Genomic DNA, 16497 nt, shown 5'->3' on the forward strand with positions numbered 1-16497 from the left:
CTGTTAGGGCAAGGGATTTGGGGCGTTCGAGCTGAACTGGTCTCCTAGAATGTCTGTCTGTCTGCGTCGCCCTGCCCCACCCCTCTGTCTGTAGGTCTGTCCGTGCCGCCCTGCCCCACCTCTCTGTCTATGAGTCTTCTCAAAAAGAAAAGGAGTACTTGTGGCACCTTAGAGACTAACCAATTTATTTGAGCATGAGCTTTCTTCTGTGCTGCCCTGGCTACCCCTCTGTCTGTAGGTCTGTCCGTGCTGCCCTGCCCCACCTCTCTGTCTATGGGTCTTCTGTGCCGCCCTGGCTACCCCTCTGTCTGTAGGTCTGTCACATTCTGAGTGCATTCTCGTCTTAGCTATCACTCCAGCAGACTTCTGGTCGGGGAGGGCTGCGCCAGCTCTCTGCTTTTCCTTCGTGTCATTCTCCTTTGCCTAGTGTCTAGGGGATATCCCTCCATCCCCAGCCCCTTCATGGAGACCTGATCTCCCCCCATTTTATCCTCACCTCCAGAGCTTCACGTCTGCCCAGCTCTTGGGCTAGCCTGGATCATGAGATTCCTTTGCTGGCTTGAGAGAAGAGACAACTGCTGAGCACGCCTTCTGCCCTCTCTCCTCCCTTCCCTCTATGTGCTACCTCCATAGAGCAGCTTGGGGGGCCAGTGATTGCAAAGTATCTGCTCACTCTGACAAGCAGTCCTACCCTCTTCATCAAATGTGTCCAGGAGGGCTGGGGTGGCTGCTGCTCTGTGATGTATGGAAGGGAGCCAGCTTCTGATCTGCAGTAAAGACTCCAGCCTATAAACTTCTGTAAGAGCTTAATGTCCAAGTGGCTGCAAAACCCACAGGAAGGAAAGGCACTGATTAAAAACGGATAACGCTGCCCAGAAACTGCACACTCACTCCTGGCTAGAAGTCACCGAGCGCTTTTCATCGCATGCGTGTATTGGCGTTGCTGTGTGTTGTGCTGCTCGGTGTGTTAAATTGTGTGTGTTTGTTATAGGCTACTGTTTGTGTGCGGAATTGTGGTTTTTTGCGTTGGTGTCTTACAGTAATGTGCATGTAGGGTTTGTCTGTTGTGTTGATGTGTGTTTACATCACGTTGATGTGGGTCTGTTGTTTTTCTCTGTGCATGTTGCTGTGTGTGAAATCGGTTCTGGATTTGTGTGACACAAACATGCCCAGGCAGGTGTGTTCCCTGTGTCCAACCATCTTCTCAGTAGTTCTCCAATGGGGGTCACATGTGGTCTCTGCCCAAAGCTAGGAACTAGCTGATCTCCAATGACCATGACAATGCTCGTAGGGGGAAACGATTCCAGAGCTATGTTAAGTGGGACACTGTGTTCCAAACAATCAACATCTGGGGAGCCAGCCCACATCTTGTGTTTAGTGGCTGGACCAGATGCAAGCTTGAGCCTGTACAAGGAAAAAGAACCCCCAAGAGAATAGGGGACCCCCCTGGGCTAGGGAACAGTAGTCTGTAAGTGTACAAAGGAAGAAGATCGGGCAGAGGATGTTGCTCATTATGGAGGAGACGCTGGCAGCAGGAGAGGCTCATGAAAGGTGGATTGCCCCTGGGGAAGCACTGCAAGGACTGACCATTGGGTGAGAAATACCTTATTAGATGGGAAAATAACTCACTAAGAAGTACAGGCTATCGATTGCACTTTGTATATTTTTACCTGTAACCTTGTGTTTCCAAACCCTTACACTTGCTTGTATTTGAAGCTCTGACACACTCTGAAATAGACTTGTTTGGTTTTACCATAGACCTGTCTGAGTGCCTTGTGCTAAAGAGAGCGATGGGCTGCGGTGAAACCAGTGACGTGGGGGGCACTGCTTCCCTGGAGGAGGTAGCTCACTGTTCCCTGGGGGTGTCCAGAAGACAAGGGCCGGGCCACTGGAGCGTAACAAAGCGGGGTGTAAATTGCTCGCTTGCCTTGGGAGAGAGCAGGGCTGGTGGAGCCCAGAGCACAGCACCAGTAGTTTCCCCTGGTGGGCACAGACAGTGCCCCTCTTCCTGGGAGCAGGTGGTCCTAATTCACCCCAGGCCCCTCGGGCAACCCTGAAAAGTGTCGCCGGGTGTTATACAGCACTGTGCCTCTGTGTGCTATGCGGTGTGTTTGCGTTCTGATGTGTCTCTGTGTGTGTCTTTCACGCAGCGCTGGGCCTCCATTAAAGCCTTGGGTCAGCCGCTCCGCCCAGCCGGGAGAGCTCTGGCTCTCCTCTGTTTGCATTTCAGACTCCCCTCCGGGGGATAGAGAGTCCAACAACATCTTTCAATGTCCCCGCTCCTGTTTCACAGCTGTGCTCTCGCCCGCGAGCTTTACGGCCCCCACCCCCCTCTAGGAAACCAGGCTGCCCTGTGAGAGCGCAGCTGCGGATAAGATTCCGTAGATCTAGCAAAAACCCTGCTGCCCAGCCAGCTAGCGAAACCTCAGTGCTCGGACAGTGCCGGGGGACTGGCCTTTGCTAGAGCAGAGTCTGACTTCTGTATCAACCGTCACAGCACAGAGCTGTTCAGGAGCTTGTCCGGGGGGCCCTTTGGGGGCAGGGCCGATCTGGAGGCGTGTGCGCCGCCTAAGAATAGGCACAAGGCCAAGGTGCAATAGTCCCAGCGGCATCTGAGCTCCTGGGCCTGTAGGTTGCTGGGCCTTCGCTTCAGCCTGGCCAAGAACTTGGGGCATTTCACCAGATTATGCTCAAGCCCAAGGGCCCGGCCCAGGGTTGAGCCTGGGCTGTTCGCAGTGCAAAGGTGTGTTGCTCACCTTGCCTGCGTTAGCGCATGCTCCATGGTGCAAACTGCCGCTTGCCTGCGTACACGAGGGGTGCTGCTGCAGCCGTGTCCCAGTGACCGAGGGCTAGGGCGGAGGCAAAGTCTGTGTCAGCTTGGGGTCCTCCTAGCATCCCCGGCGCTGGGGCCATCCAACCCGGCCCCTGTCAAGTAGAGCAGTCTCAGGGCTACTCTATTTTCTTCCAGTCGCTACTGGCGAGGGCTACAGAAGCCCTGCGTCATTTAAGCACTCCTCGATGCAGGAGGGAGGTGTCAGCTGCTTTTGCACTGGCTGGCTTTTGCAAACAGCCCAGCAGGGAGCCTGGGCCCTGTTTGGGAGTGAAAGCAGGCCTCTCTTTTCCCATCAGACCAGTCCGCCTGTGGGAGTGGAGTGAGATGACTCCCACATTGTTGACATTTTTGCGCCAGGGAAGATTAACATTTCCATGGAAACCAGGGAAACGTCACCACAAAGGGAGCCCCTCATTTGCAAAAATGGGGCCAAAACTGAACTGGGAGGTGGCTGGGGCTTCATCCACGTCTGTGTATGGGTGTGGGTGTATATCTGGGGGCAGGGGGAGTGGCACAATGTTGTGGGTGGGGGTAGAGGGAGGGATGTGGCAAAATTACAGTCGGTGCTAGCTGTTGCCCTGCCCGATCTGGGTCTGCAGCGAACGGGGCTCGGTGCTGCATGGCCCTTGCCTTACGCTTTGTCCCCTCATTGCCACCTGTCAAATGCCAGCCTATGGCTCGGCCTTCCCCCGGCCTTGCTGTGAGAGGAGGGTCTGAGGCCTCTGTGCACAGCAGAAACTGACAACTCAAGGTGCAAGGCAGTGGGACTCTAGCTGTGACGGTCACTTCCCCGCTCCCTTTCTTGGGGTTTCCGTGGCCCAGGTGCTGGCGCCAGGCCGGAGCAGTCCCTCCTATCTGTCCGCGCGTGCCTGGGCCAGAGGGCATGAGGCCCTCAGCCCAGTCAGCCTCATCTCTGCGGTTAGTCGTAGCTGCCCTAAGTCGTGTCCCATCGGCCGGGGCCGGCTTAGGCGGTGGTTTGTGCAACGATTCGCCTGCCGTGTTCACATCTGCTTCCAGTCCTGGGGCGCGGGGTCTTCAGCCCGTCCAGCCGGGATGGGTTTGGGCCCTGATCCTGAGTGCCCCACCTCCCACCCCCTGATGCCAGCAGGAGGCTGTTTGCACAAAAGAGACGCCGGCAGCAGGGCCCTCGTTGCACAGGGGGGTGGAATGCGGGGAGCGTCAGGGGGTGCACCTGGGACCTCCCATGTGTGGGATGCCCCTGGAGGGTACAACGTGGGCTCCCATGTCCCTAAACGCCCCAGGCACCCAGCGATCACCACCGTGGGTGCAGTGGGTGCCATTAACGCCCTCTTGGCACCTCGGCCGTGCCGGGGCTACGGGGCAGATGGGCTCGAAGGGCTCTTTCCTCTGCATCTGGCCCCCAGCCAGGGCCCGCCTGGCCCCCACTAGCCCAGGCTGTGAGCCTGCCAGGCGCTGACAACAGGCCTTGGGAAGCAGCCGGACTGCAGAGGGCAGGGCCGTCCCCACTGCAGGGGCTTGCAGGGGGTGGAGCTGGGCAGGCAGCCCCACTCCTGATTCGCGGGGCCGCCGGCGCCTCCCTAGCCCAAACTGCAGGCGCAGCGCGCACCAGAGCAGAGCGGCGCAGGAGGAGAAGCAGGAGCAGGAGCGGGCGGAGACTGAGCGCAGCGCCCGGGCAGGTGAGGATGCGGGGCCGCTGGGGTCCCCTGGCCCGGGCAGCCCGGAGCGGGGGACGCAGCCTGGGCTCTGAGCTGGGGGAACGAGGAGGCGGGCAGGGGGCGAGACAGTGCAGCAGCCGCTCGGCAGGATCGCAGCCGAGAGGCGCAGGGAGCTGGGGGCGGTGATGGAGAGCCGGGGACTTGGGGCAGGGGGTGGATGCTCTGCAGAGACGCAGCCCTGTGGCCGTCTCATTGTCTTGCTCGCCAGCTTTTGCCTGCCCCGCCCCGCCCTCTCTCCAGCCTGCTGGGGATGGGGTTCCTGGCCCAGTGCAGCGGCTTCCTTTGCCTTTTCCCCCAGCTCCTGCAGGGAGCAGAGAGAGTGGAGCCGGGGCAGGCTCCCGGCGGGGTGAATAATTGCATTGGTGCCCCCCCAGCTCTGCAGCAGCCCTGCGAGCTCAGGCAGTGCTGCGGGGACCCCAGCAGGTCGTGCGGCGCTGCGGATGCTCCCAGAGCGCCCAGGGCTGCAGTGGCGAGCCGTGGCCATGCACCAGTGCAAAGCCCAGCCGCTCCGCAGTCCCGGCGCCGCAGGCTGCGCCGCAGAATGGTGCAGTGGCTCTGGCAGGCTGCAGCGACGCGCCGGGAAAAGGGGGGCATGACTGCACAATACTGGGGCGTTGGTATGGGGGGGGAGCAGCCGGAGAAGCCAGTAGAATGAGGGAGATAGAGGGTGACCCAGCAGGGTGGGGTGCGGGGGGTCTGGCTGCAGATCAGGGCGTGGGAGCAGATTCTGGGAGGGGCTCCGGATGAGACAGGGAACCCCTTCCCCGCCTCTCTGCCCCGTGCCCCTCTCAGCCCACCCCTGCTGCCTTCCTCCTCCCCCATCCCTTCTTTCCTCTCCACCTCCTCCCCTCTGGTGACTCGACTCCCTGCTCCCACGCCGGATGAGACAAGAGCAGACTGGATCCCAGAAAGCACAGCCTGGGGGGCGCTGGAAACGCTGGAACAGAAATAAAAATAAACCAGGCCCTGTAATCAGCAGCACACTCACTTGGGGGTCACTAGAACCCCCCAGGAGCGGGGAGAGCCATGGGGGGGCCAGAGGACACGTTGCATTCAACTTGCAAGACACCTTGGCCATCAAGGTTCCTAGGGTCGTCTGCTCAGCCAAGCCGGTGGCCATCCCTACACACGCCCCATGGCAGATCTTCCGGGGGCCAGCCCGTGTGCAGTCTCTCTGCCGTTGGGGTTCAGTTCAGGCTGCCCCATGGGCGATGGAGGGGAGGGTGTCAATATTTTGGCAAGCAGAGGCCAGTTGCTGGGCAGGAGGTTGCCTAATAAGGCCAATCCCCATGTCGAAAGTTCACTGACATTGGAAATTGGTTTACTTACCTGCCGGAATCTGAGCTCTGTGCTCCCTTGCTGCAGCCCGTGGGCCATCAGCACCCAGCCCAGCCTCTCCCCGTGGGGGGCTCAGGATGTGTCAGGTGGGTGTGGGCAGGGCTGGAGTCAGCAGTTTTTGTTACCACGCCCATCAGGGTGGTGGCTGAGGTTGGAGCAGGAGCACTGGTGGCTAGAACTCCTGGGTTCTCTTCCCAGCTCTGGCAGGCAATGGCTAGCAATTAGGAGGGCACTGGGAGCAAGGACTCCTGGGTTCTTTTCCTGGCCTGGCTGCTGACTGGCCATGTAACCTTGGTGGTTACATCCCCTCTCTGTGTAATGGGGCAGGTGATACCTGCGCTCCGCAGTAGAACACCTGGAGAGCTGCTGATGACAGATGCTGTAGGAGCAAAGACATCTGTGGTCCCCACGCTATGGAGTCCCTGGGGCTGGGTTCATTGGAGTGGGGGGATGTTTTCAGGCCCCCGGGGGTGGGGAGGGGAAGCAGAGGGACCTTGCTGCACATGCTCAGGATATGGCTGCTGGTGGAAGGAATAAGGAGAATTTTTATACTTAAACAATATTTTTCTTTTCTAAATGAGAAGGGGTCGGGGGAGTTGTCTGGTTTTTAAATCAAGGAACATTGCATGTTTCCAGATCGGGGGCTGCAAACGGGGGAGGGTGTCTGTGAATGGACACCCCCCCACACACACACACACACACCCACACACGTATTTTGAGCTTGGGCCTTACTCAAACCAACATGGGAAGCGGGGAAGAGCTGCCTGCATTCTCCAGGCCCTGGGGAGCTGGGTCAGGACTGCTCCATTCCTGCCCTGCCCCCCGCAAGCACACACAGCCACACCCTTTGCACCCACATCTCTTTTCTGTCACACTCTCACCCACCAGCAAACAGCCCCCTTCTCCCCATCTCTGCCACACACACATTTCTAGGGCTGCCGGCCCCCAACGCAGCCCAGACACGCTCACTTCGCATCCCCCGCCTCCTCTCAGCCTCTCCATCTCTTAGCAGCTCCTCCTGTGACAGTGCCGCAGTGGAAAGCGGAAGGCTGCGGACCTGACAGGCAAGCCGCTGCGCCCCAACCCCCGTCCCCAGCCAGACCGGCGGGCAAGGCAAGCCCCTGCTCCCCAGCCAGAGTGGTGGAAGGGGGGAATGCAGGTGGAAGGGGTGGGGAGGGGCCCCCACTTGCTCAGGGCCCCACAAACCCCTAATCCACCTCTGTGCAGAGGGGTCTGGAAAAGATGGGTGAGGCTAGGGGCTTCTCCTCATTGCAGCGCTGACTTCAGTGTTATCCACAGCTTGAGTCCCGTCCCCATGCAAGGGAGACGCTGCTTCTAATTAGAGTTTGGCCCACTCATCGGCTGCTCACACAGCTGCTGTGGGCAGCGCAGTGGCGGCTCTCCCTGGACCTAGGCTAAGCAGAGATATCGCTGCATTGAAGACAGTAGCCTAAGAGAGGAGCAGGGACTGTAAGGAGCCTAGATGCGGCCGCCCAGGGCCAATCTGTGCCCCGTTTAGGCACCGATCCACCACATACATACCCCTGGGATTCATTTGCACTTCGGGAGGGAGTAGGATTTGGTGCCTAGGGTGGGTCAGGAGATCTCTGGGAGTTGCCAGAGGTAAGAAGAGTCGATCGAATGCGTAGGGGCAGCAGAAAGTCAAAGGCATCAGAAGGACCAGTGTCCTGGGGACTAAATGAGACTTGAGCGGTCCCTGCCCTGTGGAAGCTCTACTTTGCAGGAAGCCCTTTTATGCAAAGACTGCACAGATGGGGCTGTTCTCTCTGGGTGGAAGAAAATCAGATAGTTAAGAATTCCACGGAGCACTCAGGGTGAATGAATCAGTCTGGTATTTCCTCGCTGCTGCTCAGGGGCGTGCACAGAAATTTAACTTTGACCCCTTTTGCGGGGACACATCCTGTGCCCCCACCCCTCACAGCAGGAGCTTGCTCTTCCTTCCCCAGCTCCCACAGGCCCTCGCTTTCCTCCCTGCAGCCCTGGGGTGGAAGGAGCTCACTTTCTCCACCACCGTGGCCCCGGGGCTGGAATTCTGTGCCCCTGATGATTATTGGGGGAGGGGGGGGGGTGCCCCTGCTGCTGGTCTTGCAAAAAAAAGTATCCCGCTGACTGGGATCTAGACCTCTCCAGACTGGGTGACCTTCCTGCTGGTGTCAGCGCAGAATGTCTCTAACTCTGCCCCCAGACTGTACAGTGCCCTCTTCTGCTTGGCAAACAGCCTGCGTATGCGTTTATGGGCACGCCCGGGTGTGGTCACGCGCCTGTCTGTGGGTGTGCACGTAGGGTCGCACAGATCCCTGTCGGGCCACTAACCAGCATGTTCTCCTCCTGCTCAGGCCCCCCTCGCCGTTCTCCACCGCTGACGGCCCCAGCACAGCGGGCGGAAAGATGCATCCCACCATCAGCGTCGCTGTCCTCCTGACAGGTAGGGGCCCAGGGGTGCAATGATGCTGCCATCTAGTGGCCGTGCGCCGTAAGTGGCGCTAGCTGGAGAGACCAGACGTAAGCTTCTAAATAAATGCTGCACTCCAGAGAAAGCCAGGCCAGCTGAATCCTCCTCCTCCCCTACCGGGGACACGGGGGGGGGTGTTATCATCTGTCCTACTTTGCAGTGACCCCACCGTGGAATGCACTGGCTTTGTGGGGAGAGAGCTCACTCGCTAGCCGCACAGCCACAATGGTTAAAAGCCAAACTACTGCTGCAGGCGAACGGAGAGTCTCCAGTAGCTCAGCCCTCATTTTGCTAGCAGCAAGTCTTGGCTTCTCTAGCCCTGTGTGCGTGTGATTTAGCCAGGAACTGTGCCGTGTCTCCATAGCATGTGGATTTACTGCTGCATGCACTGCAGCAAGGGGTAGCTGCAGGGATGCTCCTGCCTTCACCCCTCTCCCCCCCGCCAGCCCCGCTCCACCGCCCCTGACCCTGTTGGCCTGTCCCAGTGCTGCAGGCTGCCCACTGCCAGAAGATCAAGGAACTGAGCGCCTGCTTGCTGGGCCAGAACCTGCGCGTGGACTGCCGCTACGAAAACAAGACCGCCAACCCCCTGACCTACGAGTTCAGCATGTTCAAGGACAACAGGAAGCGTGTGATCCAGACCACCTTGAACGTCCCCGAGAACAGCCTCAAGGCACGATCCAACGTCACTCTGTCAAAGGACCTGTTGTGCCTGCAGCTGTTCGACTTCACCACCGCAGACGAGGGCACCTACATCTGCGAGCTGAAGATCACTGGTGACTACACCGGCAACCAGATAAGGAACATCACCGTCATCAAAGGTGGGCAGGGGAGGGGACCCTACCACCCCGGGCTTCTCGCTGACCTAGCACGGTGCACCACCCTCTGTCCTCCAGGCTCTACTACTGATGGGCCAAGGCACCAGTACGCAAGGGGCACTGATTCTCACAGGCCCACCTGATGCCCTCTGACCATTTGAGCCCTTTGCCCAATGCTCCTCTTAGATAAAGGCCTGTATGTACTTTCCAACCAACTGCAGCCAGGGCAGGGCCAGCAACGGAGTCACCCCTCCCCACGCACACATCCTTGCCTGGAGCCAAACCCTTCTCACCCTCCAGTGCCCTGTGCCTTTTGCAGGCGTCTATCAGAGGCACCCACCCATCCAGCTTCCCACTGGGCCCTGCAAATCTTAGGGCTGGCCCTGCAAATCTTAGGGCTAGCCCTGCGGTGGGGAATGGGCCAGATCGGAGCCTTGTGCCTTCCGGCTGCCTGTTCAAACCTAGCTCAGATCTGTAGAACTGTCTCCGTCTGCTGGCTGCTCGGCGGCCCACACGTGTGCTGAGTTTGGTGAGTCTCAGTGGACAGTTGCTAATGTCACCCAAAAGAACCCATCATAGTTGGTATTAATTGGCCCCCAGGACAGATCAGCAGGGTAGCATTAGGGGAAACTAGCCCGATCTCTGCCCACCTGGTGGCTGTTCTGTAGGGAGGGGACTCCAGCCTCCAAGGCTGTCCACCTGGAACATAGCGTCTGTCAGCTTTCCGCTGGAGAGAGGACTCTTCCCACCCCAGAGCTCCACAAAGCACCCCACACCCCACCTCTCTCGGCCTGGGGTCAGGAAGGTACTTCCCTATGGGCAGGATCTTGCCTAGTTGTCCCCTGGGGGTTCCTTCTGCCCGCTTTTGAAGCAGCTAGTGCTGGCCATTGTCGGAGAGAGGACAGGGGAGTGGATGGAGCACTGACTTGATCGTTTTCGTTTGTACTGCAGTAGGACCTAGAGGTCCCAGTCGAGGCCAGAATCCCCCTTGTGCCAGGCACTGGGCAGATACAGTGGGAAGTGCTTCCTTGCCCCAAAGAACTTGCAGTCTCGCTAGACAAGACACAGAGTGAGAGGGGAAATAGAGGCTCATGGAGGGGAAGTGACTTGCCGAAGGTCACCCAGCTGGTCCGTGGCAGAGCCGGGAAGGGAACCCAGGTGTGCCGGCTCCCAGCACCCCATCAGTCCTCTTTCCCCAGGGATCTCATTTTTGCCTCTTCTCTCTTTCCCCTCCCCCTGCCCTGGCAGACAAGCTGGAGAAATGTGCTGGCGTCAGCCTCTTGATTCAGAACACCTCGTGGCTGCTGCTCCTGCTCCTGTCCCTGCCGCTCCTGCAAGCTGTGGACTTCGTGTCCCTGTGAAGGGAAGGAGCGACCGAACCGCCCAGCCGAGCCCCACCGCCCAAACGTGGCCCTTTGCAAGAGAAGACGATGAACGATTTGAAACCAAGGAAATCTCTCTCTGTGTATATCTCTGTCTATATCTGTATATCTACCGAGCCCGCGCTGCCACGCCATCACACCACATGTCCGAAACACGCTGGGGGCCGGGGTGGGGGTATTAAGCAGTATTAAAGGATCCGACGCATGGCGGCATTCCCTCGCACTCTGCTAGATGGTGCAGCTTCTTCCATAGCAAGTTTTGTTTTTGTTTGCCCCGGTGGCAGGGGGATCTGTAGCCTCGAGGGAGCAGCTTTTCTTGTCCCATTTTTTGTCTGTCAAGGCGGGAAAGCCAGCAGGCCCCCCAGACCTGACTCTGGTAAAAGAGAGAGGGTCAAAGAGTTAGGGGACCAACTGGGGAGTCCTGGCCACCACCCCAGCCTGGAGAACAGACGTTCACTCAGCAACGCAGGGTTGCCCAGTGTAAAGACTTGTCCTGACCTAGGCAACATCAGGCAAATGGGAAGCTTTGGGATAGAGTACGGTGCACTAGCTTTTCACCTCTGGGGAGCTGGGTTTGAATCCTGCCTGGTGAGATGAATTTGGTGGGCTCTCAGCCTGTTCTTTGGCAGCCAACACTTCCGTATTGCACAAAGCCATGATCATTGGTATGACTGCTTCACCTGCATAGGAAAGGGCCAGCATTGAAACAGATCAGTCTTGGGGCTGAGAGCAACAAGGACACCCTACTACAGAGACAGCAAAGGGTGCTGAAGGTCTCACATTTGAGGTGCAGGGATAGAGAGCTGGGGGGGGCACAGCACTGAAATAGCAAGGGGTGCAGAAGGTTTTTAGGACAGGCTCATCTGCAGCCCTGCATAAGAACACTTGCCCATCACTCATCCACGCTCTGCTGGGCTTATGTCCTCACCGTAAGATCAGGGGATGGCAGTTACTATAGGAGTTGGTTGTTTTGGGGTTTGTATGGTTTTTTTTTATTAATCCTGAACTAAGAAACTGAGGCAGTAACCCTTTAAAGTCGTCAGTGTGCCGAGGCCTAGAGCTCCCTAGGCATTAGCTCACCCTGCTCAGTGAAGACAGTTGTGTGCTGTGAAGGGAGACCCCTTGCTGAGTTAGTGCCTGTCAGTTGCACTGCTCGGCGTGATCTCCAGGCTGTGGTCCCCTGGGCGGAGACCCAGATAGTAGCTGCATGTTCCTTCCTCCCCAGCATGTGGGGGGTGAAGAGACACTCATGTCACGGGGGGATCCTGTACCCTGGGAGAGTGTCCTTAGCTCTTAAAGGAGCCAGTCTTTTCCTGACTGCCACTCCTAGAACTAGGACAGCTCGCTCCCAGAGAAGAAGTCACCATCCTGGGGGCGAGAGGAGACATACCGATAGGGAAGGGGGCCTAGGCAGCTGCCACCTCCCACTCTGGCCCCAGTCAAAGCTGCTCTGGGCACATACCCCCATTAACACATACAGCTGTCTCCCACTGGGGATCAGGGGGAGATTGCAGGAGCTGGGGCTGCCCTCAAGCCACAGGCTCTCATCCCTGCATGCCACCCTTTGGGTTTGACTCAAGGCACTAGCAAGACCAGCGTGCCTGGCTCCACTCCTTGACTGGACCATGGTTTCCTCCTTCAGCCCAGTCCTGCTCCCACTGCAGCCTTCCTCCCTTGCAGGTTAACAGACTCAGGTGCAGGCCTGTCCCTTAACACGGCCTTGCCTCTCATTAGGAGCCTAAAGGGCCTAGGCAGGTGTTTCCTGTGGATGGTGGTTAGCTGTAGGGGGAGCTAATGCACCACAAAATGACCCCAAGCTTAGAGAGCATCCCCAGCTTGAGACAGGGTCTGGACCAGGCCTTCCCTCCAGCAAGCTGGGGATCGATGCCCCAGGACTTACCAGGGCAGAAACTCTCCTGAGCCCACCTACCTAGCAGGGGCAGGCTAGATGGCAGAGGGTATTACATAGCTCTATCGGAGCACCAAAGGCATCTCACCCAGGGGTGGGCTAAAACAACCTCTGTGGGACTGGGGAGCAGAGGTCCCACTCAGCCCCCTGCCACACAGGTGAGACAATGGGAAGCCAAGATCATAAGCATCAGAACTGACCAGGGCAAGAACTGGGAGCTCACTTGGTGGAACTGGAAGGGCTAATGGTGACTGGAGGTGGGGATGGGGTCAGGCCCCAGCTAATCCTAACGTGCCCCTCTCTCCGATTGTGTGTGCTGAGCTTGAGGCTGCTGCAGTGTCAAGAGCCCCGGTGGCTGGCTAAGGTGAGCTGCTTTCTTCCGAGACGCCCTGGCCCTGCTTGTCCACTGCGCAGTGCACTACCCCACCCAGATGTACTGCTCAGGTATCTCTCCGTGTACATCTCCCACCAGCCAGCCGTGACCTGACGGGGAATGCAATGTGGGGTGGGGGGGGTGTCAGACCCAGCCAACCCACACTGGCATGCCCTAGTCTTGTTTTGTGAACATTTGTAGTGTTTCCACAGTTTGGTGTAGGAGAAATGCTGTTCAAGGGGAAGGGGGAAGAACAACAAAAGAGCCTCTGTCTGCACAATAAATCCCTCGGTCGTGTGTTGGATTCGCAGCTGCCTGCCTCTTTATTTCAGCACTGATTTCAAGGGCTTTGAATTTGCTTTCGTAAGGGCCAGCCCTCACAGCTGGCTGGGGGCAGCCTGCCCTCTAGTGGGGACAATCTGAACTGCTTAGCTGTGTGTCCTAGCATCTGTACTGCTACAAGAAAATCGCCTCTCACACCGGCGGGTGGGTTTGTGCTCTGGAACTGGCCCAGCTCCCAGGGCTAGCCCCGTGGGCCCAACATGCTCCGAGTAGCAGGGGGGATGAAGGGGAGCGATGCACGCCCTGTCTGGAAGGCGAGGAAGAGGGGGTGCGGGACAGCTTCGCTCCCAGCGCTGTTTTTTCTGAGGCTGGGAAGCTCCAGAACTCGGCCCCTTGGCGCTCCTGCTGCCAGCCCCACCTGGGCCCTAGAGCTGGAGGGCTCGGGCTGGTAGAATGGCACAGGGGGTCCCCCAGGGGCGACCCACACACACACCCGAGCAGGGGCTGGGACTATCCCCTGCCTACAGGGGGACCCAGAGCAGCACCCAGGGACGTGGATCTCCTCTTCTGCATGTGATGAAGTGAGCTGTAGCCCACGAAAGCTTATGCTCAAATAAATTTGTTCATCTCTAAGGTGCCACAAGTACTCCTTTTCTTTTTGCAGATACAGACTGACACGGCTGTTACTCGGAAACCTCCTCTCCTGTCTCCCTTAGCCTATAGGGGCAGCGCCCAAGGGCTGGGATGCAGCCCCGTGAGGGGACCAGAGCTCCAGGGGTTGGGATCTCCCCCCAGCCTATAGGGAGCAGCACCCAGGGCCCGAGTACCTTGCCCCACACTCCTCTCCCGCAGAGCCGTGGGTGGGTGGGAAACCCGGGGGTCCAGGGTCTGGAATCTACCGCACCCCGCTCCAGGGGCCGCGGAGCACCAGGGGCTGACTGTCCCCCCGCGGGTCCCGGCCCCGGCCCCGGCCCCACCTGCGCGCTGCCGTGCGGGGCGCGGGGCGAGTTGGGCGAGGGACGCCGCCCGGCAGCTGCAGCCTCCCCGCCCCGCGTCAGCTGCGCCCGGATTGTGACATCAGGCTCGGCCGGGCCCCCAGCTGCTCCACGGAAGCGGCCGGCTCCGGCTCATCCCCACCCGAGAGCCCGGTGAGTGCGGGAGGCGCGCCTGGCGAGCCCCCCGGGGCTCCGTGTGTGGGGGGGGTGCCCGGCCCCCCTGGGCGGTGCCAGCCCCACCGGGGGGGGGGGATCTAGGGGGTGCCTGCCCCCCCCGAGCAGTGCCAGCCCCACCTGGGGGGCATCTAGGGGGTGCCTGCCCCCCCGAGCAGTGCCAGCCCCACCTGGGGGGGGATCTAGGGGGTGCCTGCCCCCCCCAGCAGTGCCAGCCCCACCTGGGGAGGGGATCTAGGGGGTGCCTGCCCCCCCCCCAGCAGTGCCAGCCCCACCTGGGGAGGGGATCTAGGGGGTGCCTGCCCCCCCCCCCAGCAGTGCCAGCCCCACCTGGGGAGGGGATCTAGGGGGTGCCTGCCCCCCCCCCAGCAGTGCCAGCCCCACCTGGGGAGGGGATCTAGGGGGTGCCTGCCCCCCCCCAGCAGTGCCAGCCCCACCTGGGGAGGGATCTAGGGGGTGCCTGCCCCCCCCCAGCAGTGCCAGCCCCACCTGGGGGGGCGATCTAGGGGGTGCCTGGCCCCCCTGGGCAGAATAAGGCTCTGTGTCTGTAAGGGTTCCCTGCCCCCCAGGCAGTGGGACAATGCCCTCTACTTCCCACCGGTGTTCTGGCTGTGTGAATGACCCCCCCCCCCCGAAAACCACCTGAGCAGGCCCAGCACCTTGTGGGTCATGCCAGCCCCTGACTGGGCTCTGTATAAGTGGAGGGTGTGGGGCTTGGGCCTAACTGAGAAAATGTCTCTTTTCCCCCACTTCCCCCCCTGCCAGAGTCATCTCTGTGGTAGGGGTGTGTCCCATTCCTGCCCCTCCTCCCACAAGCTTGGGTGGGAGTCAGGAGAATGTGCCAGGGCTGCTCCCATCAGTGCCAGCCCGACTGGGGAGATCTAGGGGTGCCTGGCTCCACCTGGGGGACCTAGGGGGTGCCAAACACACACAATAAGGCAGTGCCTGCGTGGGCTATGGGGCAGGGGAGGTGTGGGAGCATGTACCCGATCTGCGTCATTCCTCCTGACCCAAGATCAGTGCCACCTGTGATCTGTGTGTGCCTGAGCCATGCCTGCATCCCCCCGGCGTGAGCACTTGTGCCTCGCCGCGTGTGAGCGCTCGTACCATGCCAACACGCCGTGTGTGTGCGTGTGCGCACCATGCAAATGCTGCCTGTGGCCCCAGGAAGATGTGTTGCTGGGAGGGCTGGACCCGGATCCTCCAGCTTCCTACCCCAGGCTGTGGGGAGTGGGGCCATCCTGCCAGCGGCCCCAGGACTGCCAAGCTGGCTGGGTCCAGAGAGAGGAGGCTCTCTGAACACACTGGGAGGAGGAATACATTTTCCCTGCTCAGGGTGGAGCTGCTTTGAAAATAACCTGAAGATTTGGGTTATTCTGGGGGGAGGGGGGTTGTCCATCTCAAGGAGTGAGACTGGGGATCCAGTCGTCAGGTACCCACCTGGCTTCAGGATTTCGCAAGGAAGGATCTGGCTCCGGTAGTGGCTGCTGCTGGAGGCTGGCTGAGTGTGGGATAAAGCACCAGGTGTACCAAAGCACCAAATAGATCCCTGGCCTCATCCCGTTGACCTCCCTGAGGTTACCCCAGGGATAAAACTGGCCCAAGTGTTTTCCCACAGCCATGCCTGGGCTGTGACATACAGATGAGCAGGGAAGGGAGGGAAGTGGTGGCTTAATTGCATCCTGCCTCGTTACTCATAAGAGGTGGGGACTGAGTCATTGCCTTCCAATGCTCTGGAGTAGACTCAGCTGGACCCAATTCACACATGGAGCTGACTTAGGGTGGAGTTACGCTAGGGTGAATTTAACCCTGGATCTTCTTGCAAGGCACCTCCCCAGCTCTTCTGTGTCCGTGGAGCCCCTGCATCCCTCACCCTGAAGAGCCCTCAAGGGGCAGAAGGGTGAATGGCTTCCTTGGCCCTATCTCTGTCCCCCAAGTAGGCTGTCCCACCGCTGTCAGGTAGAGCAGGGCTGAGACAGCTCCCATGACTAATGGCCAGGGGGTAGCACTCTCATAGCTGGTCAGAGGATCCCAGAGGCACCCATAGATGCCATGCAGACTCCCTGCCCCTTGAAGTCAGCGTAGGGCTGTGCATTGTCCAGGCTCCTCCTAACTGTCTCCACCAGGCATCTGTTCTATGTCAGTTCCTGTACCACGCTCAGCACTGGGGGATGAGGGTGCCTGCCAGGCGTGCAATAGGGACCGTGGCTGAGATCTGTCCCG

At 59.4% G+C, this 16497-nt stretch overlaps 2 protein-coding genes across 4 annotated transcripts in view; both read left to right on the plus strand.

Moving 5' to 3' along the window:
• Positions 1-4272: 4272 nt before the first annotated feature.
• On the plus strand, positions 4273-13127 carry THY1 (Thy-1 cell surface antigen). 2 transcript variants are annotated; one of them, XM_007066953.4, is made up of 4 exons: positions 4273-4491; positions 8226-8314; positions 8827-9162; positions 10408-13127. In XM_007066953.4, exons 2-4 carry the CDS (start codon positions 8278-8280, stop codon positions 10518-10520), a joined length of 486 nt encoding a protein of 161 aa, XP_007067015.1. In that variant the 5' UTR covers positions 4273-4491; positions 8226-8277; the 3' UTR covers positions 10521-13127. The 2 variants fall into 2 exon arrangements, with proteins under 2 accessions (XP_007067015.1, XP_043389981.1); XM_043534046.1 differs by having other exon boundaries at positions 4421-4492; positions 8229-8314.
• A 994-nt stretch (positions 13128-14121) lies between these two features.
• Positions 14122-16497, plus strand: part of USP2 (ubiquitin specific peptidase 2) — a 56987-nt gene continuing 54611 nt past the window's right edge. The window contains exon 1 of one of the 2 annotated variants that reach the window (XM_037882409.2): positions 14122-14253. The gene's annotated coding sequence lies outside the window, so the exon portion shown is untranslated. The remainder of the gene's footprint in view (positions 14254-16497) is intronic. The other variant, XM_037882408.2, reaches the window with a different exon arrangement.

The sequence above is a fragment of the Chelonia mydas genome, chromosome 22 (assembly GCF_015237465.2).
Source record: "Chelonia mydas isolate rCheMyd1 chromosome 22, rCheMyd1.pri.v2, whole genome shotgun sequence".
In the NCBI taxonomy this organism is placed as follows: Eukaryota; Metazoa; Chordata; order Testudines; family Cheloniidae; genus Chelonia; species Chelonia mydas.

Excerpts from the sequence above, each read along its gene's own strand:
- THY1 (XM_007066953.4), top strand. The coding sequence starts at position 8,278 with ATGCATCCCACCATCAGCGTCGCTGTCCTCCTGACAG. Across the intron at positions 8,315-8,826 it reads CGTCGCTGTCCTCCTGACAG|TGCTGCAGGCTGCCCACTGC; the intron begins GTAGGGGCCCAG and ends GGCCTGTCCCAG. Across the intron at positions 9,163-10,407 it reads GAACATCACCGTCATCAAAG|ACAAGCTGGAGAAATGTGCT; the intron begins GTGGGCAGGGGA and ends CTGCCCTGGCAG.